At 41.7% G+C, this 27,932-nt stretch overlaps 1 protein-coding gene across 2 annotated transcripts; it reads right to left on the bottom strand.

The window, feature by feature from the left end:
• Positions 1-3,441: 3,441 nt before the first annotated feature.
• On the bottom strand, positions 3,442-10,751 carry PFN2 (profilin 2). Of its 2 annotated transcripts, none has more exons than XM_074963781.1 (3): positions 10,482-10,751; positions 7,813-8,005; positions 3,442-5,138 (listed from the first exon to the last, which is right to left on the bottom strand). In XM_074963781.1, the coding sequence occupies exons 1-3, from the start codon at positions 10,611-10,613 to the stop codon at positions 5,041-5,043; spliced, it is 423 nt and encodes a 140-aa protein (XP_074819882.1). In that variant the 5' UTR covers positions 10,614-10,751; the 3' UTR covers positions 3,442-5,040. The 2 variants fall into 2 exon arrangements, with proteins under 2 accessions (XP_074819882.1, XP_074819881.1); XM_074963780.1 differs by lacking the exon at positions 3,442-5,138 and adding an exon at positions 5,201-5,444 and having other exon boundaries at positions 10,482-10,738.
• Positions 10,752-27,932: the final 17,181 nt, after the last annotated feature.

The raw sequence follows: 27,932 nt of genomic DNA, 5'->3' as shown, positions 1-27,932 counted from the left end.
TTTAGCTTCTCTGTAGCATCCTTCTGTTCATTAAATTTCATTACAGAGGATATTGAAAAGATACCTACACCCTTTTTGGTAATAAATGAGCTGGCTGAACTACTAATAAAACTATGAAATTTCCCATTAAAATCAGTAACTACAGTAGAGATGTGCATGCTACAAAATTACATCTTTTTTTTTTTTTTAAAGGTAAGGTAAGACTGGGAGCTATAAGTTAGTAAGATTTATTTCTGTACTTGGCATAATGGTTGGAACAGTAATAAATAGAACTACTAAAACACCTAGATTATTATGATAGGATAGGGAGTAAGTAGCAGGCTTCTATAAGGGGAAGTTGTTCCTTTCTAAATGTTCTTTGAACAGGTCAATAAATTGGATAAAGACTGGTCATTTAGAATTTCAGACAGCCTTTCACAAAATGTCTCATGTCACATTAATTAAAGTACTCATGGGAGGATGAGGCAAAGAACTAACATGGATAAGAAACTGGCTGAGACAGAAAAGAGAAAGAATGTCAATTTTTATCATGAAAGTTTAAGCAAGGGAAAGTCATAAGGTTCTGTATAGGACCAGTGATATTTAAGCTATTTATTAATGATCCAGAAAAAAGGAGCAAACAAAGTAGCAGCAAGGTTTGCAGACGATAGTTTAGGTTAGTCAAGACCAAGCTACTCTGGAGGAATCCTAAGAAAGTGAAGGATGGAAGACACTATTACCCCATGAAATTCACTGGAGACAAATGCAAAATAATGCACAATGAAAGGAATTATTTGTGCTAAATACACTCCTTACTAGGTTCTACACTAACATACTAGAAAAAAATTCTAGGCATGTGAACAACACAAATACCTCTGCTAAAATTTCAGCATGGGTCAAAAAAGGAAACAATGGATAATAAGGAATAGGATGAAGAATACTAAAAATAGGTTATGATATAAATGAATGGTATTCCCTCACCTGAAACACTATATTACATTTTGGTGACCATGTCTCAAAAAAACAGCAGAAATTGGAGTTCACAGACAAGCAATGAAACTGAGCATGAAATAGCTTACTTATGCAGAGTGATTGCCACTGAAGTGCAATAAGAGGGAATGCGGTAAAAGGTATACAAAAATGAATGTTATAGAGAAAGTAGTAGATTATATGAAAGTGCTCAGTGTTCTTGTATTATGAGGGTGAATGAGACTGCAAATTTTAACAGAACAAAATATTATTCATACAATTCATATTCTGTGGAACCCTTTGCTACAAGATACCACTGAAGTAAAGAGCTTAGGAGATTTTTAAAACAAACAACAACGATTAAACATGTATATGGAAACATCCAGAGTTACAACAGGGAAAACAAAAACAAAACAAAAAAAAATATTCTGGTGGAGACAATCCCTCAAGCTTTGAGGCATAAACCAGTCTTAGTGATTTTCCCTGCAACTAGGTTATTCCTTACCTGTCTATTGCAAGGTTCTTCTGAAAGATCTGACAGTAGCTACTGTCAGATATGTTGCTTCAATAGATAGATCACAGGACTGATCTAACAGATTGTTTCTTATTTTGGTGTTAAAAGAATATTCAAGACTCAAATCTTTAAAAAAAGTGGGGGAGAGGGTGTCTTTGTAGCATAGTGGAGTTGTCAGATACAAGAGGAAGTGGAGCTGAATTAGGAGGAAAGGAGAGACCAATGTTAGCAAGGTAAGAAAAAAAGTTAGGCAACAGTTAGAGATGCAAAATTTTTGTCAGGTGGAGTAAGATACGGGTGTCAATGGAGACAATGGGATGAAAGTAAGGAGTAATCAAAAGGTAGACATGAGATAAAGATAAAAGTGAAAAAAGAAGTGCCCCCTTTGACTAAGGATAGTCCTGGGGAAGTTACTACTTAACCTGGTGAAAGTACCCGTGGTGTGTCAGCAGCAGGCTCTATGGGTATGGCTACACTGGCACTGTACAGCCCTGCAACTGTCTCGCTTAGGGGTGTGAAAAAACACCCCCCTGAGCACAGCAAGTTACAGCGCTGTAAAGCACCAGTGTAAACAGTGCCCCAGAATGGCTCCCAGCACTCTAAGCTAATCCCCTCCTGGAGGTGGAGTACCAGAAGTGCTGGGAGAGCGCTCTCCCAGCGCTGGCGCACGACCACACTCGCACTTCAAAGCGTTGCTGCAGGAGCGCTCCCGCGGCAGCGCTTTGAAGTTTTGAGTGTAGCCGTGCCCAAAGACTGAACAGAAGGGAGGGGGAAGATTGTTTAAGACAAGTAGTGGGACAAGACAGATGAGATTTTTCCAAGCACAGTTTAAGAGGAGTTATCTGGAATCTTAGGGCTTGTCTACACTGGCAATTTACAGCACTGCAACTTTCTCGCTCAGGGGTGTGAAAAAACACACCTCTGAGCGCAGCAAGTTTCAGCGCTGTAAAGCGCCAGTGCTGGGAGTCTTGCTCTCAGGACTGGTAGCTACATATCTCATGGAGGTGGGTTTTTTTAAAAAAAAAAAAAAAAAAAAAAAGAGTGCTGGGAGAGCTCTCTCCCAGCGCTCTGCCAAGACCACATAAGCCATGTTAAAGTGCTGCTGTGTTTAGACTAGCCTTAGCTTTGCCAGTTTAGACTAGCCCTGAGTTAAGATTAGGGTCTCATGGACTGCCTTTGTTTCCTTCCTTGGGTAGGTGTAGCCTAGTGAAGGAGAAGTTAAGTTTCAGGTGAACTTGCAGAGACAATTCCTATATCCTCAAAGTGCACCATGTTTAGAAGTAGCCATCATGCCCGTTACCAATGTAGCTGGTGTCCTAAGGACTGGCTGGCAGAATTTGTGCATGGTCATCAGTCAAGACCAGCTGAAAGACTTGCAGAGTTTGAAGCTGGTTAACTAGCTGGATGCTAAACCGTTTGATATGTTTTCTCCAAGAGCAGTGTGGATTTGTACAAAGAGGGTTAGCTCTTATACTAATGGAAACACTAGTACAGCACTGGTCACATCCAGCCTGTTTTAAAGGAGGGTAGGTTACAAAAAGTGTTCATTGCATTCACATACCATTGAGGAGGCTTGGGTAGAGAATGTTTAAACAGCATCCCTAACAGTAAAGAGAAACTGCCATGGGATTTGCTGGATTCGAGAAGTCAACAACACTAGTTTCCCTTAGTAAAAGTATCCCCTTCTGCCGTACAAGACTTAAAAGAAGCAAACATGAAGACTATTAGAGCTCCTGCTGTGACTTAAGCTCGATAAGCGGTTAAGTCAGTTTAGTGTTCTAAACAGTCATTTTTACAGCAAGAGGACTAGTACATCAGTACAGTGATGCTGTTCCAGAAGTTTACAATCCCTGCAGAGCTGAATTACATTTTGAGACACACACAAATACGAAGTTAGTGTAGTAAGCTACACCATGAAGTATATTGCTTCAGAAAAGTCTGGTGCATAAAAAAGTTACAAGAGTCTGATTTTATTTGGTTGGAATAAATTTATTTCGTCTGTAAACAAGGTGTTTAATAGTTATGGCATTTTTTGAAATGCATATTAAATCAGATGAGTTAGACTGTATCCCAGATGTAAAAGTGCAGGGAAAGAAATGGACAAATCAGCAACAAGAATTTGTTTAAATCTGTACATTATCCACAAGGCCCAAATAATAGAAGCAAATACTAGAATGTCCCTAAAGTAGTGCCATTCAAAAGAAATCCTTATAGTCAGTTAAAATCCATCTCACAACAGCAACAGTTCATTTTTTTTTTTTTAAAACAATAGTATGGCACAGAATACATATTAAAAAATTCGTCACAAGACAGCCAAGTCAGTTATTCCAACCAATACCATCTCCCATTTATTCTTTTGTATACAGAGTTCTGCAGTTCTCTTTAAATGGACATACAAGTTAGTACCGTGCTTGAATGGACAGTTTGGTTACACATTTTAGATGACTAGTGCACGAGGCAGTTTACTCCATAATTTCTGCAGCAAGGGTGTGGCAGGCCAGATGACTATTTCAAATTTGAAATGGTATCATTTTAACAATTTTAAGCTTATGAACTACCACCCCTCACACAAACATTGGTATTAGAGCATGTTTCTTTACATTATCAGTAGATTGGAGTATAGGCTACCAGTATATAGCTGAAGGTGGCAGTTTTCCACAATGACCCTGTAGTTTCATATAAAACCCCAAGCTGCAAATTAAAAATTGGTCCTATGAAAAACTGAAATCGGACACACTCCAGATGGTTATGTTGGGATATCTAATGTCCATAATGGCAGCTTTTTATAATTCAACTACAGAACTGGAGCTGGCAAAAAAAAAAAAAAAAAAAAAAGTGCCTGAACTATTGCAATGATGGAATGTCCCTAGGTATTCATTCAGGACAGCGGTTGTAAGATCGTGAAGATGCATTTACACTTTTTGATAGTTTTGCAGTTGCACCCATTAAGCAGCGTGTACTTCAGACACTATGAAGAGTTTTGTAAGTTTACGGTTAAGTGCAACAACAAAACTAATGAAACAATAGCTTTTGAGTGCAAATTGGTTAAACAAACCAGGCACTGTATAAAAATAGGTGGAAGCAAACAAAATGTGGATGAAAGAGTGGACAGGGAGAGAAGTAAAGATATGCATGCACCCCCCCCCCAACCATGCTCTACAAAAGGAAGACTAAATGAGCTGTGTAATTGCTCAAAGTGCTGAAGAGACATTGATCAAATTAGATTGTACAATCGGCACCTTGTGTTTAGTGTTTAAACTGTTTTAGTTGTCAATACCGTATTAATTGCTAAGACAAAGCAAAGCCTAGACTTGGCATTCTCCCCCTCCTAAAACATTTTTCAAGGTATCATGCATATCATTTTTATGCTGCGAAAATGGTGCCAGATATGGGACTTGGTTACATACAGTGGTTAACATACAAATGAACACGAGGGTAACTGGAATCATGATATTAGAAAAAAACGGATAAATAAAAAAAAACAAAACATAAAACAACTACCATCTACAGTCTGGTAGCACTGTGAACATAACTGGTTGGTGATGAAGACAGTTGCTAGATGGATGGGGAGAGGCTGCTTAGATGTCAGACCTCCTCAGGTATAAAGCCAGTTCATATGCTTTCTTGTTCAGTGTCCCTCCATGGACACCTTCCTTTCCCATAACTATAACCAATGCTGGAGTACACAATGAAACAAAACAGAAATGAACAGAATTAAAGAAAAAAACACCTTTCCCCACCAACAAAGGGATACAAAGGAGACACAGGTTCATACCCCATCATCCTGCATTGCTAATAAAGTTTCCAGAATGTAAGGTTTAAAGCTCACTGCCAGGAAAGTTTAATAGCAATTTCCCCCTAATACTTAACAGTCTGCCTAGCAACTAGAACCCAGAGTCTCTCAAGTATTTTGCCATTGAGTATGCCTTCTTATTCAATCCGCCTCCATGGACCCCTTCTTTGCCCATTACAAAGACCAAGACTGAAAGAGAAAAGAAAAAAAAAAAGAGGTTTTAAAGGAGTGTGTTAGACAAGGAAATAATGCAAGTTTTAATCGGATATTGCAATAAGTACACCAATTCAAGTTTTAATATTTGGATATTAAGTTGGCTTTACAAGAGCTTTCTAAAGTATAGATGTAGACAGGGTTGGGGGAGAGAATCCTCTGACTTCAGAGATGGAGAAGTTGTGTGCTAGCCATAAGACTTTGCAAAAAACCTGAACATATATGTAACTGCCATTTAAAAGATAAAATGTATCATGGTGCATGTTATCATCTGACCTCTCTGACCAGGAAACCCTGGGTACATCTTATAAGGTAGACAATGTGAAGATGTTAAAAAGGAGAAAGGTAGCAATGTCAGTAGACATAGCAGATTCTAGTATTTTTAGACTAGAGATTAAGTTCAGAGTGGTAACGGGTACATTGCAACTTTACCAGGTGTGTTTTGTTTGGAAGTTTATTGGTAACCTTTAAGTAACTTTTAAGTAGAAGTCTGTGTTCATGACACAACTGTAAAGTAAAGCAACAATGCAGTTCTGGGTGAAATGTTGAATCCCTCCTTCCGTTATAGTGCAATTAGCTTTTTGTATGGAGTAAAGTAATTCTGAGCTAATTTTAAATCTAGTTTCCCCTCCCCCCCCGGTAAATTGACTACAAAAATAACAATGTTGCTTTACTGGAAAGAGTTTCCTACAGAACTATAGTCAATAGAAGATTACATGCCATGAGGCTTTATATGCTAACTGCCACCAGATGTCACTAGAACAGAGTACATGTAAACTTGGAAGGATTAGATTTTTTTAAGTAAATGTTGGTAAATATCTATTTCACCATCCACAAAAGCCAGTGAAATACCATTTCCATCAATAAATGAAATTTACAGATGGACAAAGTAAGAAATATTATTTGAGAATGAATTAAGAGAGTTTGATATGAGGATATTTACTTTGTATATTTTGATGCGATGTTGACAATTTGTGTTAACATTTATAATACTAATTTTTTGAATCTACTATTAAATAATTCTGTCTCCCCCCATTGTGTGACCCTCCCATAATTTTACACAACTGAACATTTAAATCAATAATTGAAAAACATGCTTCAAAGTAAACACTGAAATTATAAAAAATAAAAATCAAATTATGCCAAGCATAACTACATGTTACGAATTTTGCTTCACAAGAACACTGGTTCATCTTAATTGTGCTTTGAATTAGGAATGGTGAGACAGGAATCACTGTAATATAGATACACTGTGCCTACGTGTGGGTATACAGCAGAACATCACAAAGACAAGATCATAAGGGGACGTATCTTAAATAATGTAAACTTCAAAATAACTATAGCAAGCAATTATCTAGATAGTGATACTATTTTCCTTATAAGGAAAGGAAGAAAATTAGTTACAGTCACGGCCCAAGCAGCACAGAAATCTTTACCTATTCCATTTGACCGTATTGTTAAAATACATGTAACATCTCCACAGCCTACGTAAAAATACACAATACAACAGTGTCTCTGTAGCTATATTTTGTTTATACATTGACCTTGGTCCCTAACATACTCAGTCTACAACAGCTAACAACAGAATGCCTAGATAATGTCTTGGATGTCCTCACGTTGCTTGTACCCAGTGTTTTGAGAGAAGTTTCTTTTGGAATGGAGTCTCGCTCCTTCCAAGTAGGGTGTATTTTACAGAAGCTTCGATGAAATGCACAAGTAGTTAGACAAGCTTTATATAAATAGCCTGCAGCTACCCAATTGGACAGAGTTCATTCATTGCCCCAGAATCAGACTTCCAAGGTTCTCAACAGAGAATTGTTAAGAGTTAGTGTAAAACTTATGATTCAAACTAGGTAGTTCCATACAAGAAATTCAAGTCTTTGTGGAAGAAATTTTAATAGAAGTCACTTTAGAGCAAATTTATGCTGAACAAAATATTTCAATAGGATGTAATAACATTGACTATCATGATGACACTATGCTTTGGACTCCAAACATTTTAACTGCAATATACCTAATGCAAATGAGTGACAGACTACATTTAATCCAACTGATACACAGGCTACACTAGCTTGTTAAAATCTGTAGGCACAAGAAACCATTTGGTAAAGACAGTTAAGTGCCCAACTGTGGTCATTCATCTAGGACTGCTAGATACGGATCTAGTCCTAGAAAATAGATAGACCACACTTACACCAAGATTGCATTGTGGAAATTTAAAAAAAATATTTTTATGCAGATTAAAGTAAGTAATTTAATGATTAGAGCTCAGTTTTGAAGGTTGCATTCTTGTTTTGATAAATTTAAATTTTTTGAAGAAGAAAAAAAAAAGGTTACAGCTTACCTCGACCAGCTCTGCCTACAGCAACATTGTATGTTGGCTCGCCACCATAACTCTTTGTCCTGATGTCCATTGTGCACTCACTATCAACATACAGGCTATCTCTGATCACAGAGCACTTCTTTGCACCAAGAGTCAGACCGTTGGTGAAGAAACCCTCTCGGTCTTTTCCTACAATCATATCTATTTCTATGGGCTGTCAAAAAAGAAATTCAGTGTTACACAGCAAGCTCTCACAACTACCTTTCACAGAAGACATTGGATTTCATGTACTTTAAGTGAAGTAGCTTACAGGTTAATTTCCACTCAAAAGAGACTTGTCACCAGCAAAAAGATTTGAAAGGGACACTCAAGTTTTCCTAAGACAAGACACTTTGGAATTGAGTGTTTTGTTATTCAGAGATATATTTTAATTAATTTAGTACCATTTTAAATGAACACAAGTGCTACTTTGAGATATTTCAGATATTAACTGTACAGTTATAGATTAAGTCTGCAAGACTGATAAGGCCTAGAAGTTAGATTCCAGTAAGTCTTCTTTTTGAAGAAGGGAATGTGATGTCATCAGGCATTTTGCTAACCACATGGCCATTTATTTTAGTAAGTGAATGATTCAGACTTTTGTTAATTGATAATGAGGTACCAAAAAGGCCTTCAGGACCACGTCTAGATAACTATGATGCAGGTGTTCCCCAGTGCCATTTGCCTCCTTAACAACAAGTGGTGGGATATTAAACTCCTTCCAGGTCAGCTGCCACAGGTCTCTGAAAGGCCAAATAACAACTATGTTTCTAATACAAACTGTAGCCAAATTGATGATGTACAACAATGTTCAGCTGTGCCCTTTTCTAGGCAAGGAATGTTACATAATATCATGCCTAAGTTTCAATGACTCAGACAGTAAACTCAGATACATAAAGCCACTGCTCCAGTAAACGCATAGGTCTCACAGTACCCTAAAAAGTGGGGGAGGGGATCACAATGCTAAAGAGACCCCTCTGTGCAGAGGGAAATCGTGTTATCTAGTCCCTATAGGAGCCCAAGATAGGTTGCATTTAAAAAGGTGTCAGGCTACCTTAGCCCCCCATGCTGTTTGCCCACAAAGTCTGTGCCCCCTTCCATAGGGGAGTCTCCCTGCAACACTGTTTTCAGGATGGAGGAGGTGGGGGTGGAGTGAAGGCAAGACAGGAGCAATATGCTTCCTAACGGCAAGAAAGCAAGTAAGGAGATGGAAGGCGTTGCCTTCCAGAACTGCACAGTCATAGCAGGCCCTGGCCATTTCCAATCACACACCAGGACTCTGCAAGGCCACATCTTAACAAGGTACAAAGACACCTAGGGGAGGGGACTCAGTCAGCAGCTGGAAATCCTCAGGGCACCACTTATTTAACTATCTTCAGGTAAGGCAAGGCTGGTTGCAGGGCTGGTTTCCCCAGCGAGCATGGCCTGTATGGCTACTCCCCACTGACATCACATCCTATGAAGGGGTATGATGAGGAGGGGGTACTGCTGTGGCCACGCAATGAGATCGCTTAACTGTGGAGGTGGGGGAAGAAAGCTTTTATGCAGGAGAGCAGCCTTTGCATACCAAGGCTACCAGCAAAGAGGGGCCTAAGGAGAGAAAGGAGAACTGGCAAGCACAGGAGCCACGGGGGGGATAAATCCAACAGGACGTCACCACTTAGCCAAGCCCTCCTCTCCCTAGAGAAAGCAGTAACCCCAAATTCCCGTGCAGAAGACAGAGACCTAGAGGATGGATTTGCAGGGAAAAGGCACGTTTTGCTGCAGACTGATGCACATCATGACACAAGGTTATAATCAAAACATGCAATTTCACCACCACCCACAAATATCGGTATGGCCTAAAAGGGCTCCCAGTCTAAGTCAGTCTTCCCTGATCCGTAAAGGGTTTCCGAGCCCTTTACCTGGGAGATCTGAGCGGTGGGTGGGAAGGGGGCTGTGCTGCAGGAACGGGGATGATTAATACCTCTGAGGAGGACAGACGGGGAGGAAAGGACAGAGGTGGGGGGGGGGGGGAAATCAATGGCAGTGCGCCATCTTGGAGATGAAAAACATGTAGCCACCGGCGAGGATTCAGGAAAGCCTCCTACGCCGGGTACGTAAGTCTGTCCACAGCAACGCGGCCTGGGCGCAGGGAACCCTACGCCAAGTCTCTCCTGTGCCCGGCCTTTCTCTCCTCCTCCTTCCTCCGCCGCATTGCCGGCTCCGGCTCAGCCCGCGCGGCGGGCAGGTGCCCGCAGCACGGCGCCGGGGGCCCGGGCAGCAGGCGGGGGTGGTGAGCCGCAGGCAGCCGTCGAGAGCCGGGCCCGCCCCGCTGCCCTCGCCCAGCGCTCACATAACGGTCCCCGCTGGCCGGGAAAGCGGCAGACAAAACCCAGCAGCACCCTGGGGAGCGCCCGGGCTCCTCACGCCGCCCGAGCTGCGCCCCACGCGGCCCGCCCGGGGGGAGCTGCGGGTACAGCTGGCGGGGGTGGGACCCCCACTGGCGGCGCTGGGCTGCAGCCCGCGGGCGCCAGGAGCACGCGGCGGCGGCTCTTTGCTGCATCACCCCCTCCCCTCGCCTCCCCCAGCGGCTCTCGCTCCGCGGCCCCCGGGCAGGGGCTAGAGCCGGGCGGGAGGCTCGCAGCCGGCGCGGGGGCCGCGGCCCTTACCGTGATGTTCTGGAAGATGCCCCCGGCCGTGGCGGCCCAGACGTACTTGGCGTCGCAGTAGCCGACGATGGCGGCCTCCTGGCAGCAGCCATCGCACATCAGGTTGTCCACGTAGCTCTGCCAGCCGGCCATCGTCTTCGCCTGGCGCAGTCGGACGGAGGAGCGGAGAGCGGCGGCGGTCTCACAGGCGCGCGCGAAGCGGCAGCCGAGCCCTGCAGCGAGCAGCGCGCGCCCGGCCACGGGGAGAGGAGAGGAGAGGGGGTGGGGCCGCCTCCGCCGCGCTGCTGCTCCCCCTCCCCTCAGCCGCGATGCTCCGAGCCGCCGCAGCAAGAGCAGCGGACTGGGGAGGGGTAGGGGGAGAACGCGCACCTGCTGCCTGGATCCTTCCGCCGCGCGACGGCTCCGGCGGAGGGATATGTTGGCGCGTGTGGGAAAGAATGCTGATGCGGTGAGCCGCAGAGATTGACGCCGGCGGCGGCGGCGGCTGCACTGAGGGATGCGGTGGTGGCGACTCGTGGCAGCTGCCTGCAAAGCACGGGAGTGGGGGCGCCCATCCCCGCCGCGCGCTCGGCAGGGGGGTCTGCCTGGCACGGCTCACACGACCCCTGAGCAGCCCGCCCAGCCTGCAGGGGCGTGGAGGAGAGTCACTGCGGGTGATGGCTCGGACCGCCCCCCTTCCCGGGCAGTGGTTTCCACTTTCCCCCTGCGCGGGGTGGTAGATGGCGAGCCTGGCACCCGGGTTGCGAACGGGTGGCAAAGGAGGAGAGAAGAGCCTTTTTGTGGCACGGATTGCGGTACTTGGAGGGTGGCTCTGAGGTCTCTCTCTGTGGGAGAGCTGAGCCTTGCCCGGGGGGCAGCAGGGATCGGTGTGTCTTGCGTTATCTTTGTTACCGGTCAGACCTTTCCGACTGGACAACAAACCTGCCTGGAATCCCAAACATGCTTCTTGGGATTATGGACCAGATTCTTGTTTCAGCTGTTAACCTCGTGCGTATGAGTAACCCAGTGGATTTACAGCAGTGTAACAGCGCATAATTTAACCTCTATATTTAGTCATTGAGGGAAAGTAGATTATTAGTTAAACTGTGAATGAAGTAATTGCAAGCTCAAGACAGTTGCAGTGATGATCTCTGCCTATTACGGAGTACACTGGTTTTAACATAAAATGTGGGGTTTGAAGTTCACCTATCTCAACTTTTGCCTGTTATCACAAAACCAAAGGATGTGTGAGTGGATTACGTGTAAGGATGATGAAAGCTAAATTATTACCTTTTTATTTTGTTATATTTATCTGAGGTTGCTTGTTTCTTATCTTAGTCTTTTGGAAAACTCAACTCTTAGTCTAGGTGAGATTTCAAAGAGTATATTTTATGCCATAAGAAACGTTGAGGAAACATTTTATTTGGAAACATGCATATTATAGAGTCGTGTACCCACTCCAGAGTTAAGGTTTCAACTGAGTTTGTATTATAAGCTCAATTTTTGCTATCACCCCCAAAATAAAGGGACATCCCCAAATAAAGTAGTATTCTCTTTACAATCTATAGGTTAGATCTGGAGCAGAGGTACAATTTTTCTATCAAATTTGAAGTGAATTAGGCAAGAGGTTCCTGAATTATAGCTATTTTAACTTGTCTCAATCTAAAAAAAAAAAATCCTGTCTGATATTCACCAAAGATGCATCTGCATAGTGGTACCAGTGGTGTAAACTAGTGTACACCCCATCCAGGTGTGCCCCCATCTGGTGCCCATGCTCTGTCTGCCCTAGAGTTTGCAGCATTGGTAGCACTAGTGAAGTTGCATTTTTACTGAAAAATAGGTAAGAGGAAACAGGATCCCCACCCCCCAAAAAAGGGCAGCTAAAAATGTAGTTTACTAAATTAATCTGTTTGAGGTCAAGTCACAGGACAAGAAAGAAGACATCTCTAATACTTTTTTGTGAGATCTTACTTTGATAAGGGAGAGCGGGAGACGTAAAAGTAAGTTTAATGGTTTCATGTCTGACTTTTTGGGGAGAAAAGATGCATCCCTGCAGTGCTGCCCTTTATAACCCCCCACACACCCACACCCACATCTGCTAGCTCCTATAGCTCCTGTTGATTTCCTAAGGAACTCACAGCTTGTGGAGAAATGGGGAAGAGCATGGAAGTGGAGGGAAGGTGTAACACTTGGGAAGGAATGGGGGGAAGCAAAGGGGGAAAAGAAGAAACTACTTATGGACTATAAACAGCAAGGAGTATAAGACAAAGTTTAGAATAGTTAACAAAAAAAACAGAACTACAAGAGATTGGACAGTTTATTGGAATTTGAAGTGAATTGTGTTTGTTGCTGGGTGGTGGTTTTTTTACACTTATTACTGCATTGTCATCGATTAAAGCACTTTCTTTCTAAAGGGTGCATCCAAAATGGAAGAAAGTTCAAAACTAAAAAGTCTCATGCATGAGAAAGAATAATATACTAGAGGACCTGGTGGAAGCTTTGCATATTTCTTTGACCAGTGCAGTAGCCTTCTCAACATATGATATGACTGTGGAATGCGGTGGGTTATTGTCCTCCTCTCTGATTTACTTCCACAATATAGTCTGTCTCATATTCATCTTTTAATAGTGTCCTTGGCAGTTTTTTCTCTTTCCTCTAAGAGTGGCAATTACAAACATGAACTGTGATTTTGGTATGCCTGTGTTCTCTCTATGTATTACCTTAACTCTTTCTTGTTATTCTACACATGCCATGCTTTTTTTTCCAGGTTGCTAAATTATGGGCAAAAGGTTGGTAGGATGACTTCCTAGGATCTGTGGAATATTATTGATACTTTTGGTAGAAAAGTGTGGAAGGCTGAGGACAACTTTATCCTTGTGAAGCATGCAGCATTGCTCTTCTATGGAGATGATGCTCAGTTCTGAAATTTTCCTAGATGAGGTGATGGAAACAGAGGGCAGCAGGCAGAGACAGAAACACAGCAACAGCTAAAGAGTGCCCAGCAAAGCAGACAGAAGCACATAGTCAGCAATCCACAGCCCCACCAAACAGACAGCAGAACGCAGGAGGGTGCCTGAGGCACACATCATGGCTGAGCTGAATCCTAAAGGACATCTGAGCCCCATCAAGCAGGAGTAACCAACTTTGCCAACATATTTGCCACTGATTAGTGGAGTTAACTCAAGCAAAGGCAGATTAATCTCCTGTTGATATAGTAAGATTTATGTGTTGACCGTGACCATATATCAAAATGGTGGGATCCCCATTTTGTTACACTAACATCTGTTTTAATATTTTCCCTTTGTGATGTTATAAAGGGCAAGTTCAGGTTCCTTCTGAGTTTCTGTTGGAGAAGCAGTTTCTTCACTGTGTTCCTGAAAAACTTCAGGAATGCTGAGATGGACTGAACAACTGTTTCTTCTGGTTTAGATTTCTAATTTTGGTGAGCTTCCCTTAAAATAGGATGACTTTGCTTCCTTGGTATTTGTTAGGACTTTTAGGTGTAATGGGGATTAAGTGGGTATGAGGTTGCTTTTTATGTAATTTACTATGAAGCTGTGATTCAAAAACACAGGGATTATGCTGGCTGTAGCCTCTTTCAGATTCCTTCTTTGACTCACCTTTATCAAGGTCAGAAATGTAATAACTGAATCCCTCTTGTCCAAAATGATCAAAACCTTGATGCGCTCTGTGATAGATAACCTGAACAATAGCAAATCCCATGGAAGCTGAAATTTTTGTTGCTGTGCGGAATAAAAGGAGCTTTGGATTTGTTGTAAACATATGGATTAAATTCCATTTTAGACATTTATGGAGAGAGCTTATTTTGCTTCTTATATTTCAAATCACAACCATTTTATTTCTAAACAATCTTTCCCCACTGTTTGCCTTGTGTATTTTCAAACCAGCTGTGGAGCCAAAAATGCCTGCATGTTCCTGCATTTTCTGATGCATGATGGGATCTAAATTTCCTTTTGGATTTTTTAAATTTATTTATGCTATTTGTTGGTGTTTGGATTTTTATTCCTGAGTCCGTCCTGGAGGAAGGGGAAAGGTCTGTGTCTTTTCTGTTTGATAGAATCCTTCAATTTTGAGAGTTGGAAGCATTCAGGAACAGAGCCCCATCCTGTCCAGGCTGAAGTCTTTTGTGCTTCATGTTAGGGCTGTTGGGCTCATTTTCTGGAGCTGGACCAAGGTGTGGTTTTCTGCAGCCCAGGTGACTAGAAGCAGATGAGATTCCAGATTGCTTCCTTTTAGCAATTTAAACACAGAAGTGGGCATTTTCTTACCCTTTCAGGAAAGGGCCAGATTGGCTAAGCTTTGACTTACCTTCTCAAGGGGATACACGTCATCATTATCCTTTGAGTGGTTAGAGGTGGGCTTCACATGGATAGAGGGCTGCCTGGTGCACACACTGGGGTGGTTGTAGTATGAATAGAAACCTCAGATTCCAAGGGTGTTAGTAAAGAACTACAGAATGAACCTCCTACCTGGAACTCCCTCACTTTATTAGGGCCAGATATGTTTAAGAGGAACTTCTCTTGAACAGGAAGACCAAGAACTCTATCAGCTGAATTTATCTCCACAGTGGTCTGAACCAGAGCAGTGGCACCTAACATCCTCTTGTGGTTCAGCTGTCATTGCCAGCTAGGAGACAGGTTGGGCTCAAGGGAGCCACTGCTACTTTGGCAGCCATCTTGGTGCCTCTTTGGCCAGAGATGGGGAAATTCAGCCACACTGAGATTTTTGCTCTAAAAGGCTACATACGGTATTTTCTCAAAGGGCATTATATTTTTTGAGGGATTCGAGAAGAATAATCCCTGCTGGTGTGTCCATGAAGGAGACTCTCACTAAAAGCACTTAGTCTTCACTGCCCTTCCTCTCAGAGGCATGACATATTGGCTCAATGACGCACGGTGGCTGAGGTCCAGAGGGGCTCCTGGTGACTGACAGCTCAGTCTGTCTCATCCCCTAATGTCCATAAGAACTGGACCACCATGAGAATGGTAATATTCTAATTGTCACTGGAATTTTAACAATCTTGTCACTAAAACTAGCTGTTTGTAACTTCATGTATTTCTTCATTGATGGACCAAATACTATTTCAGTGGGGTTACATAGGGATGTAAACGAGTGCAGAATTTGGCTACTACTTATTGTTTATGTAGCACTTCATATTTTCAAAGCACCACATTCCACAGTGATGCTCAGATACCAGGGTGACGGAGGTCCAGGGAAGAGCGTGAACCTGAGCTCTCCAAAGCCCTGTAACAGTTGTCATCACAGTCAAGTGTGGTTTCACCACATATCAGTGTATGAGGAGGGAGCGCAACTGATCATCAACAAAACAATGACACTGACTATACACAAAGTGCAGTCAAATATACAAAGTAAATTAATAGGAAACAAAACTAATGCTTCCCCTTCCCCCAGTTTCTTTCAGTTTTTGTAATCTAAGGTAATTGTAGTAGGTACAGAATTTTCACATAGAAATATGATTTTCAAATTGATGGTGCCCCTATATTTTGCAAATGAAAGCATAAACTCTGTAGAAACCACAGATACAAGAAGTCTATGGGGATACCCTGAAGCTACAGAAAGTGGGAAATCCCACACTTGTGGATTTCTAGTGCCTTGACTATTGCTATTCATTTTAACACATTTAAACCAACAAATCTTGTTTGATGCATTATTCTCTTCCAGTTGGCAATTAAACTTAGTCATTTCATGTGTTACTTTTGATACTTCCTTTGTAAACCACATCGTGTTTCCTGTGACAATAAGTGTGCTTTTACCACAAGTGCTTTCGGAAGTAGAGAGGGTGAAACTGATTTAGCGCTTCTATGAATTAACAGTTTCAGTTGTGGTGAATAAAACCCCAGGAGCAAGAAAAACGCCACCAGATTCTAAGGGCTTGTCTATACAGTGTAGCAATGTGCACTACGGACCAATTAACATACAATATATTGGTGCACTTTAGAAATCACACCCTATAGTATAGATTACCCCACCATGTAGATAAACCCTAAGCTTTTGTTTAACCTCCCTTCCCACCGCCACCACCAAACCCTAAATTTCTAGCCCTCTTGGTTATGAATTTAACCTTCCAAATACAAAGGAATGGTAAGTCGCTGCAGATATGTCTTCCTGAGACTATAGAGAGCCTGAAACAATGACTTTGAGGTATGAACTTCTCCACTCTGATCAGCCATCTGTGGGAGACTTTACATGTCATCACTATTTCATCACAGATTATTTTAGTGGATGGAATGGGGAAGTCAGTGAGAGTGAATCTCTGGGGTAAAAAGTGAGCTGCTGCAGGTAAGGAAATGCAGAGAAAGAAGCGAGGATACACACACAGATAGAGAAGGAGGATGGAACACAGAAGAAGATGCAGAAGGGCAGACAGAGCAGGGGTCTTCAATGGAAGCATATTTTTCCATTGAGTGTTGCTCAGCATGACTTAACTGATAACTAACAGTTCTGTTTGTGTAAGCCTCCCATTGACATCAGTGAGAACTTAAAGAGAACTGTTTTTGACTTGTCTAAGGCTTCATTTCCAATGAAAGTCCACTGGCATTTTAAATGGAGCTTTCTAATGGTCCATTATGTTTTGCAGTTTTTGTGCCCCTTTGGTATATGTAAATGGAAACAGTATCACATTCTGAGTGCCGTGCTCTGTCATCAGGCGACTGTGTCACTCTTCCAGGTTTAATGCTGATCAAAATATCAGCAGCATCTTTCTGGCAGATCATACGCTTGTCATAGTCTATGTCCAGCTTTGGTCTTCTGAGTCATGTCATGTTCCTGTTATTAAGTTGGCAGGGCTTTATGTTTTTCTTTCTGACATTTACTTTATGTAATCATTATTAGACTGTTTGCTGCTGCTCATTTCTTTTACCGTCTGCTGGATAGCCTGCCAGTGAACTTAGTTTTGTTAGAACTTTATTGCATTTTATTTTCTACATAAATCTCTTAGCCAAAATATCTATAAATCTGACTATCTTGGTCATTTCCTTTGCTGATAGTAAAATATTCTGCTGTTAGTCCTGCCACTTCTTAATACTTGTTAAATTGTTATAGGATTTTTGGATTATAGAACCGTATCAATATTTATCTCTTTTTATAAAATTGCCAAGCAAAAGTCTTTGTTACGATGGATTTAAGGTTGCATTTTAGAAATCCAGGAAATTTAATTCCCAAACAAAAGCACTAACTTGAACTCAAACAACAACCATAACTTTAATTCTGCTCCATACAGCTGCAAGCATATGGTATTCTCAGAATGAAGCAGAAAATATTGCACACTTTTCTTTTCTATGTTTAGTCTGTCAGTTTTTGGCATTTAGTAGTAAATTACTCTCCAGTCCCAAAATATCAAGTTCTAGCTCTGACTAGTAGTGGAATGGCCTGCCCGACTCTGCAAAGCATGATTGGTACAGCAGTTAATATCAAACAAAATTTTGGTACACTGAAAAGGCTACTTAGTCTGGAAGAATGATTTCTACCACCACTGCCAAATGCAGGGTCTCTTAAGAAGAGGGATGAACCAATTAGTGAAAAACAGTTCTGTCTAGAATCATCTGCATACAATCACCAAAGAAGGACAAAGAAAAATTAAATCAGACAATGAATGCTCATTAGAAAAGGCGTCCGTTTTAAATTTTACTACTACTGAATTGAAGTGTAGCAGCAACAATGGTGAGGATGAAAGGAAACAGTAAGAAAACACAAACAGAGGAACAGGGAAAAGATGAATGGAAGAAAAGAGGAAAAAATGGCATAATGACAAGTGTCCATTTCTTTTATAATATTTTCTAGTTATTTTTATTTGTACTGTCCCACTGAAACTCAGGAAACAGAAGACTTTCTCTATCGTATTTAAACCTCACAAAACTATTATCCATAATGGAAAAAATAGCATACAGAAAAATGTATGGATAAGTATTTCAACACAGTATAATTGATTAATCAAGTAATTCTACCTTGGTACCTATTGTTCAGACATTTCTTCTTAGACCCAGATTCAGGTACTCAGATACTTATTTTAGTAGTACCTTCCCCCACAGATTGTCCCATTAATCACAGAGTACATTATTAATCAACATGAACAAGGGTTAGCAGAATCTGAGATTTTTACAGTCTTAGCCCTTGTCTTCACGTAAAGAAGAAGTGCTGTAGCCGCTTTAATGAGGACAATACTATGCCAACGGGAGAGCTTGTCCCATCAGTGTAGTTAATCCACCTCCCTGAAAGGTGGTAGCATTGTCTACACGGGAGGTTAGGTCGGTATAATTACATTGCTCAGCGGTCTGGATTTTTACACCCCCGAGCAACGTAGTTAGACTGATATAGGTCTGTAGTGTAGATCTGGCCTGAGGTTGTATACCCCTCAAAGCAGAGACCATGTTTACTTCTGTTTGTACCACCTTGTATGGTCCTAGTTGGGGGTCTCTTGTCAGGGCACTATTGTATGATAAGAATAATCTTCTAGTTATGGCTCTGTTCACACTCCCATCCCTCCTAAATTCTTCATCCAGAAATTTGAGGTGCGCTGAGTGACCAGATTTTATTTAGATCTAAATGATCCTATGGATCCTTTCTCCTTCATTGCACACTTTATAAAGTCTGCATCTGTCCATTTGCACTTTTGTGATTTGAACTAATATACGCTTTCTAGAGCGTGTATTTTCCAGTGCATGTTTGGATGCGCAGAGAATGAGGGAGGGATCTGCAGCAGCCTATCTTCGCTCTGAATAATGCTAAAACACACACCAAAAGCTCCTGACTCCTTTATATCAAAACCAAATATCACTGAAATGCTCAAAGGCATTTCTCCTTGATGAGGGCCATCTCTGTGCTAAATTTCAGCTTTCTACATTGTTGTTGCAGCACTGCTTTTAAAAAAAAAAAAAAAAGGAACAAAGCAAACACTATTAGGTTCAACTAATGGAGTTACCTACTCATTCTTTGATTAGGGCATAGTTTGCCTCTCCTGTGAAAGAAGGTTCTGATTCCACTTCTTCACACCAATTTCCCAAGGCCCCCTTTGATTTTGGGGGGAATTCAGGCAGCAAGGGGTATCTGTACAGATATCATTTACCTTCACAGTGTTTCCTAACTCCATCAGCTCCTGCACAATTTGAACAGGGGTGAACCTGTTGAACTCAGCTATTAGGATTCCCATTATTGCAGCTGTCCTTGAAAGTCCTTGTAAATGGGGTTTCAACAGTGCAGAGCTGAAAGAATCCAGAGGAACTCAGTTGCAGAGTAGAGCATGGGGTCCACATTTTTTTGTCTATTTGAGAATATCTGACATATATATATTATTTTGCCACTAGAATCTTAACTGTTTTCTGTTATACAAATTTTATCATTACTGCAACGGAAGACTCGAGCTGTGGTGGCTGTGATGTCTAACATGCCTCCTGTGGTAAAGCCACTAACAGGTACACTTTTAGTGATTAGGACTGGAAGAACTTCGAGGGGGAGGGAAGCAAAGACACTAGTTGGATGTTTCTATGTACACTAGTTTCCATAGCCATCCATCAAGCAAAATAGTGGTAAACTCTATTGACTGTTTATAATCTGAGTCAAATGTTACTAGAAGTATAAGGAAAGCAACTCCTAGCTTTGTGCACATTGGCTTACACTGTAACATTAAGCTAAGTTTTCCTTTTAAAATATATTCTAGTATATCCATCTTAGTGATAATTGTACTGTATAGAAATCAGGATAGAGCAATGTTGCAAACAGCAAGGGCTTAATCCTTTAAAAACAATTGACATTCTATTTTCTAGGTGTAGACTGGTTGAGTGGGTTGGAGTGTGCACTGCCCGAGCATTTGATCTGAAAGACAATTGAAGCGTTGTACTGACATTCTATAGCCTGGAGGCACCATGTAGGCAAATGTGGGGGTGTATCTCAAAATCAAACATTGGCATGGGATTTTCTGAGATGTTAGTCAATTATAAAGCTATTCCCTCCTCATCCCGTTTTATATGAGGAAATACCACATTTCACACTCATGTTATTTCTTCTGTCCATAACATCTCCCTGTCTCCCAAACATGGAATTTTGCTCTTCTTTTGTGTTTCTGTGACCTTCCAATTAAGTAAGACATTTTTAAAGGAAAAGTTATTTAGTTGTGTGAATCATTAACATATAGGACCCCATTCTCCAAGCTGGTGCAAGATTTTTAACTCCATGGGCCTTGGTAGTCACTCCTGATTTACAGTGGTGTCAAAGAATAATGACATCCATTAACTGCTGTCTGGGAAAACATTTTTCCACTTAAAATAGTAATGTACAAACTTTTATGAAGTCTATTATTTTAGGAAACTGTTTGGTATAAATAAACCTATATATAGTACTTTTTGAGGTATTTCCACATTTTTGAGGTATTTCATTTTTAATAACTAAGGGCTTGGCTACACTTGCGAGCTACAGCACAATAAAGGAGCCCCGGGCGCACTAGCCGTCCACACTGGGAAGGCACGTAGAGCGCTCTGACTCCGCAGCTACAGCGCTGCTGGTACTCCACCTCGGCGAGTGGAATAACGTTTGCTGCGCCCTCGCTGGAGCGCCTCCAGTGTGAACGAGGTGTTGCTTTACTGCGCTCTGATCAGCCTCCAGAAACATCCCATAATCCCCTTAAGTCAAGTGGCCACTCTTGTCATTGTTTGGAATCAGCTGTACGAATGCGGAAATGCCCTTTGAAAGCTCCGTTTCTGACAGCCAGCTGCTTATCTGCTCCAAGACAAAGCAAGCCATTAGTTTGGAATGCTGTGTGTGAGAGAGGGAGGTGAGGGGGGTCTGCTGCTGTCTGAACTTACAAGACAGCATGCTGACATGCTCTCAGCCCCCACAAAAACCCACTCCCCCCCACATACACACAACACACTCCCTGTCACACTTCACCCCATTCTCTCCCCCCCCCCCATTTGAAAAGCATGTTGCAGCCACTTCCATGCTGGGATAGCTGCCCATAATGCACCGCTCCCAATGCCGCTGGAAGTGCCGCAGATGTGACCATGCCAGTGCGCTTGAAGCTGTCAGGTTGGACAGATTGCAGCGCCCTCCCTACTGTGCTCTATGAAGGCTGGTTTAACTCAAAGCGCTCTACATCTGCAAGTGTAGCCATGCCCGAACTGAGTTAACCATTGTATAAATGATTAACTTATTATACGTAAGTAACAGCTTGAGCTTTAATTAAGATTAACTGATCCAAGCTAATTTTTTTTATTTAATAAATCTCAAAGAACAAAGGCTTTGTATAGAAAAATGTGGAATGTGTTATGAAGTGTGCAAAGATCATTTCCAGATAATGTTTTTAATTATATTTTTGAAAACTATGATTAAGTCTACCATTGAACTATTTTAAGTAGTAGTCAACACAATACCTTTTGCTTGGCAGCATGCATGTATTATAAAACACTTAAAATGGCAAGATCCCTTTCAAAACTAAAATAGCCATTTTAATTACTTTTTTTGTAATTAGCAGCTTGAAATACTTTCCATTAAAAGAAAAGGGAAAATAACGAAGTGCACAGATAATTGTATCCAAACCTTTGGATTTTTAACCAAAGGATGTGAAGAGGGGTATGTGTGCACACGTGCACGTGTGTATTCCTTCATCGTGCTGAGTTCTTTGATTTGAGCCAGATCCTGTTCTCATTTCTTCCCTTGCAACCTCAGCTGACATCACTAGAGGTGTATGAGAGGAACTGAGGACCAGCCAGCATTGGGATCAGAACCACACTAGCTAGAATTGTGATAAAATCAGGATATTTCTAGCAGAATTCTGGAATTTTTCCCCTGCGAACCCGCGGACGCAGCAGGTAAACAAAATGGCCCAACCCGCCAGGGGCTTTCCCTGCACAAGCGGCGGAACAAGTTTGGGAACCACTGCCTTAGAGCATTGATAGGATGGTTTAGCTAGCACAAATTGCAGGGGGGGGAAATCCTTATCATTGCCACATTGCTATTCTATAGACTACTGCATTAAAAACAAACAAAAACAAAAAATTGTTAAAAGAGTGTTTAAAATTGCAAAGTCAACACTCAAAAGTTAGGAAATGCAAGAAATAATGTTGCCTGTGCAACCTTTATTATACCCAAGCTATCACACAGGCTTTAATTACATGTTCACATACTTTGGTCTTAAAATACTTTGTTTATTTTTGTTTCTTTATGGCTTGTTTATTTACAGACATTCCTCTCATTTTTATTTGGGATAAGACTGTATGGTAAACCACTGTGTGGAGTTGCTATGCTAACTCGTGGCAAAGGAAGTTTCGTTGGGGGTAAAGACTCCGTGGGTGTCGCCCTTTTGTTTGCTTTGGTCTTCTATGGTGACTTTAGGCAAATCACTCAAGCCCAAAGTTCCAAAAGTATCTACTAATTTTAAATTTTTGGATGCTCAACTGGAGACACCTAGAGCCTGATTTTTAAGAGTACGTCTAGCTCTTACTGACTTCAGTAGGAATTGTAGGTGTTCAAAATGAGGCTTAAGATGTCTCATGTGTGACACCTAAAATTAACATTGAAAACGTTGGCCTGAGCCTCTCAGTCATTTAATTTTCTTTGAGTACATTAGCCTTAGAAACAATGGATCAATAGATAAAAGCCATAATTTTATAGCTGCTTATAGTTTTTGTACTCTTCACTTTGCCAGCATCCTTTGACAGGCTGTACATCAGGAGCATGAACTCTAGGTTAGGAATTGTTGAACCCTAGGTCCCAACCTGGGACTCTAGGTACTACACTGTATTATATGCTTCTGAGTCCAACCACCCATATCCCAGACTTCCTAGCACCCTCCCAAACTGTGACCTCTCTAGCCAGTAGCATAGCTGGGGGGGGGACCAGGGCAGCAGCCGCTCCCCCACTGAGCACAAGTGGCGCCTTGTCAATTTCTTGGGCGCCTTTTACATTTTTCCCTATTAAGGGAACGGGGGGAGCGATCCGAAAAGAAGGCGCCACCTGCTGCGGCGTTTCTACTCACCCGGCAGCGCTCCGGGTCTGTGGCGGGACCTTCTCTCGCTCCGGGTCTTCGGCGGCGGGACCTGCAGTGCCGCCAAAGACGCCCGGAGTGAGTGAGGGCCGGCTGCCGGAGCGCCGCTGGGTGAGTAAAAGCGCCGCAGCGGGTGGCACCTTTTTTTTTTTGGATAGCTCCCCCTGTTCCCTCCACCTGGCTACGTGGCTGGCTCTAGCCCTTTGTTCATGGGGCAATGTGGGAAATCTTGACTGTCCAGAGGACAAAAAGTTGACCCATAGAATTGTGGGATACTTTTGCTGGACTCTCAGAGCACGAGTCCAGTGGGGCTGTGTCTACATTTCAAAGCAAGAGAGCTTGGACCTGGGGTCCCATCTCGACTAAGGCTTAGATCTTCCACCCCTGTGGGGTGCTGGGAGCCAAGCCCTGAGTTAGGACAATTTGCATGTAGATGGAAGGGGGGTTAGGATTGAGCCTGGGCTCAAACCCTGGGCTTACACTGCAGTGTAGACATACCCTTTTGTCACAAGATGTTTTGTTGCTTATGTTTCCTTGAGGCACATAGAAGGTAGTCTAGCCAAAACCACTGTCCACTCACAGATATTGAAATGTTTAATTTGCTTCCATATAGTGCTTCTGTACCATTTTATTAAATAGTTAAATATAGTAAGTCAGGAAATCTATACTTGGGAGAAACCACAAGGCATATTATCCTGCAGCCAGTGCAAAGCAGATCATAACAAAGATCACGTTAGATCTCTGCTGTGCAGAGCATCCTCAGCCCCTACTGAATTTAACAGGTGGTGAGACCACTCAGCATCTTGCGGGATGAGGCATCTCTTTAGAAAACTGCATAAATGCAGGTCTTGCTAGAAAGGTACTATCATGGTTTCTTTGTCTCCTACACGCAGGATTTTACTGTGCTGTGAAACTTTTCCAGAAACCATGTTATTGTATAGAAAATGCATAAACAATACTGCAGAAAGCATCATTTGTACACCAGTTTTATAGCATGGTTAGGAGTTGGCAGTACCATCTCAGGAACCAGTGTAAGCAACTTTCTAGGAAGGATTGTTTCAGAACTGTATTCTAGAAAGATGCTAGCATGGTTTCTTTGGAACCTTGGCCAAAGTTTCATGGCCATTTTGAGAATATTGTCTATCTGCTATCCATGAGTGACATTAGCACTGGCTTCAAAAGAAGCATCTTGTCTCCCCTTCCAAACAAATTAAAATGTCACCCTCGCACATTCGAGTGGTGAGAAGCAATAAGCAAATGGAAATGGGCCATGATTCAAATCCTCAGCTTGATTTGGGGGAAGCAGTAAGGACATTATGGCTACTTGGAGATACCCCACCTACAAGGTATATAGTAAGGGTATATTTTCATTTATTTATATATTTTTCTATTTATAAAGATATTATGAAGCTATTAAGCACAAATGCAATGCGTTGAGCATCTCTTGAGCACTTGGAACAAATCCTCTGAGGTACGTGGGCATCACTCCATTGAAATTAATGGGGCTACTCTCTTTTACACCATCTGATAATCTGCCCTTTAAAATTTACATTCTTACATAAATACCACATAACAAACAACTCAGACTTAAATGATGGTACAGTAAATTGGTGAACTAACTTTTCTTTTACTTTCTCTTTTAGGTTCTCTTATGGTCTCATATACCAATTAACATGGCTGGACTACACTTCCTCTCATCTAGCAAATGGACCAGAAGATACTTACCTGACATTTTCAAAGAGAGCCACATAATTGCCACTGACCACAGAAAGTTGAAGATTTACTCTTTCTAAATGTGGAGGTTAGGATTCAAGTTAATTTTAACATTCAAATGAGCAGTTGAGGCCTTTGAGGTATGCCCATCACTAATCAATACCCTTACTGGTAGGAGAAAATAAATGGGATCAGGAGTTTGTCACAAAAAAGTATTAGGTCATTTAGTACATGACTCAGGGACCAACACCGGATATTGAAATATAGTTCTGTATTCGCCATTGTTTTGCCCAGTCCAATTGTAATTGCCCCAAGTATGTGGTTTCCACCATATCACTTGAGAAACTACTCTAATCTACTAGATCTTAGGTATGAATTTTTTTCTGATATTCGTCCTTTGCTTTTGCTTAATTTCATTGCATGCCCCTAACTAAACTACCTTGGGCCACTCTCATCAAGGTGATGGAGATATTTGTATGGAGTAGAAATTTTTTCTGAATTTGAGCGCGCAGTAGAGGTGCTAAAGTGAGGCAATTAGATGGGTGGGAGAAGGGCTAAGGACAATTTTGGGTGGGAGGGCATGAGTCCTGCCAAAGGGAAGAGCTAATTTAACAATTGCAGATACGGATTCACTTTTATAAGCTATTTACACATGGTTAATGGTCTTCATTTTATTCTGATCTATTTGATACTGTTACTGAGTAGTGGTTCCAGCTGCCATTGTTCATTCATTTATAATCAGTGTTTAAAATAGGATCAGACCCTTAATTCTTTAGAATATAATGCAAGACCAATCATTCCCCAAAATTTTTACACAGGGAAATTCTCCCCTACTGCCCACTTCCATTTCCTGCTCTTTAAAAGGGCAAAGCTGGAGTAGTTTAGCAACCTCAAAGGGAAAAAAAAGGCTTGTTTTTACTCTACCATCTCCCACCCTCCAACGTTAGTCTAATACAATACAATTAAAAGCAACCCTGTTAGCATTTCTGTTTGAGTTTTATATTCTTTCACTTCAGGTCATTTTCCTATAGCATTAGGTCTGGCTGGCTGTTGTAAGTTGCTATATCCAATTCTACAGAGTGTTACTGGAAATACTTATGTATTCAAGTTACTATACACAAATAAAACTCTTAAAAAATCCTAAATATACAGGTTTTATTTTCTAGTGCATAAAATAAAGTTTTGAAAAGTTTAAATATTTCTTTGATAAGGGAAAGAAGGATCAAAGGATACCTAATACCATGGTTGTTTATTATTTTGTTGTTTGATATGTTTATCAGAATATTTAAAACTATCTCGAGACCATAATCAGAAATTTAGAATATAGTGACAATAGGGTCCCTTTCTGTTCCCACTGACTTCAGTGGGGATAGAATTTGGTCCTCTGCTTACATAAGAATTACTGTCTTGTGCTAATGTATTTTACATGCAACAGTAAAGCTATTTTAAAAAATAATATAGGGAGGGAGCATGGATTTGTGGTGACAGAATGTAAACTGGATTCTAATCCTAGCACTGACGCTAACCCGGCAACAGATTACAATTAGTCCCTCTTGACTTCAGTGGGGTGCCATGCAAGTCCAGTCTGCTTTCACAGCATACATTGAAGGATCAAGGCAAGTCCACTTAGGGCCCAATCTAGCACCATTGAAGACAATGGAAAGACACCTTTTGACTGAAGTAAAAGTTGGGTTAGGCCTGTAACCGCTCAGGGCCCAATTCAGAGCATTGATATAAGTGTGTGAGATTCTACTGGAGTTGCCCCTGGTTATGTCAGATCTGAATCTAACCCTCTGTGCCTTAGTTTTCCAATCTGTGACACGAGGATAATATTTACCTACCCGATTAGGATTTATAGATTCAGAGAGTACAGCTACACTGCAAAAACACACACACAAAACCCCACAGCAGCAAACCCCTCGGAGCCTAGGTCACCTGATTCAGTCTCACAGTACAGGCCTAAAAATATTTAGTTGACTCAGGCTCCGAGACTCTCAGCCATAGTTTGTTTTTTGCTGTGTAGCATACTCAGAGTTTAAGGCCGGAAGGGAACATTAGGTCACCTAACTGCATCTGAAGTGGTTTTTTACCCACGAAAGCTTATGCCCAAATAAATCTGTTAGTCTTTAAGGTGCCACTGGACTCCTTGTTGATTAGATCACCTAGTCTGACCTGTATATCAAGAGCAATTAAATTTTACCCAGCTATCCCTGAACTAAGTCCAATAATGTGTGTTTGACTATAGCAGATCTTCCAGAAAGGCCTCCAGTCTTGATGTGAAGACACCAAGAGATGGAGACTCTACCTCTTCCCTTGGCAGTTTTGTTCCAATGGTTACTCACCCTTACAATTAGGAATTTGTGTCTAATTTGAATTTGTCTGGCTTCAGCTTCCAGACACTGGTTCTTGTTCTGCCTTTCTCCACTGGACAAGAGGGCCCTTTCTACCTGCTATTTTCTGTCTGTGAAGGTCCTTATACATTGTAATCAAGTCACCGCTTTTATTTTTATTTTATTTTTTTTATTAAAAAGCTAAGCCATTGGAACTCTTTAATTCTCTCACTATAAGGCATTTTCTCCAGCCCTCAAATAATTTTTGTGGCTCTTTTCTACACCCTTGTTAATTCTTCAACATCCCTTCTAAAATGTGGACATCAGAAGTGGATGAAGCATTTCAGTATCAGTTTCGCCAGTGCTGTATCCATAGGGAGAAAAATCACTCCCTATTCCTACTCACTACTCCCT

This window comes from Natator depressus, chromosome 9 (genome assembly GCF_965152275.1).
Source record: "Natator depressus isolate rNatDep1 chromosome 9, rNatDep2.hap1, whole genome shotgun sequence".
Taxonomy (NCBI): Eukaryota; Metazoa; Chordata; order Testudines; family Cheloniidae; genus Natator; species Natator depressus.
The sequence above is the reverse complement of the archived record's forward strand: the minus strand, read 5'-3'. Positions and strand labels throughout refer to the sequence as shown.

What these genes read in the sequence shown, in the direction of transcription:
- PFN2 (XM_074963781.1), bottom strand. Translation starts at nt 10,613, where the DNA reads ATGGCCGGCTGGCAGAGCTACGTGGACAACCTGATGTGCGATGGCTGC. An exon ending in GCATCTTCCAGAACATCACG is followed by an intron (nt 8,006 to 10,481) that starts GTAAGGGCCGCG and finishes CTTTTTTGACAG; the next exon opens with CCCATAGAAATAGATATGAT. An exon ending in TGTAGGCAGAGCTGGTCGAG is followed by an intron (nt 5,139 to 7,812) that starts GTAAGCTGTAAC and finishes TGTGTACTCCAG; the next exon opens with CATTGGTTATAGTTATGGGA.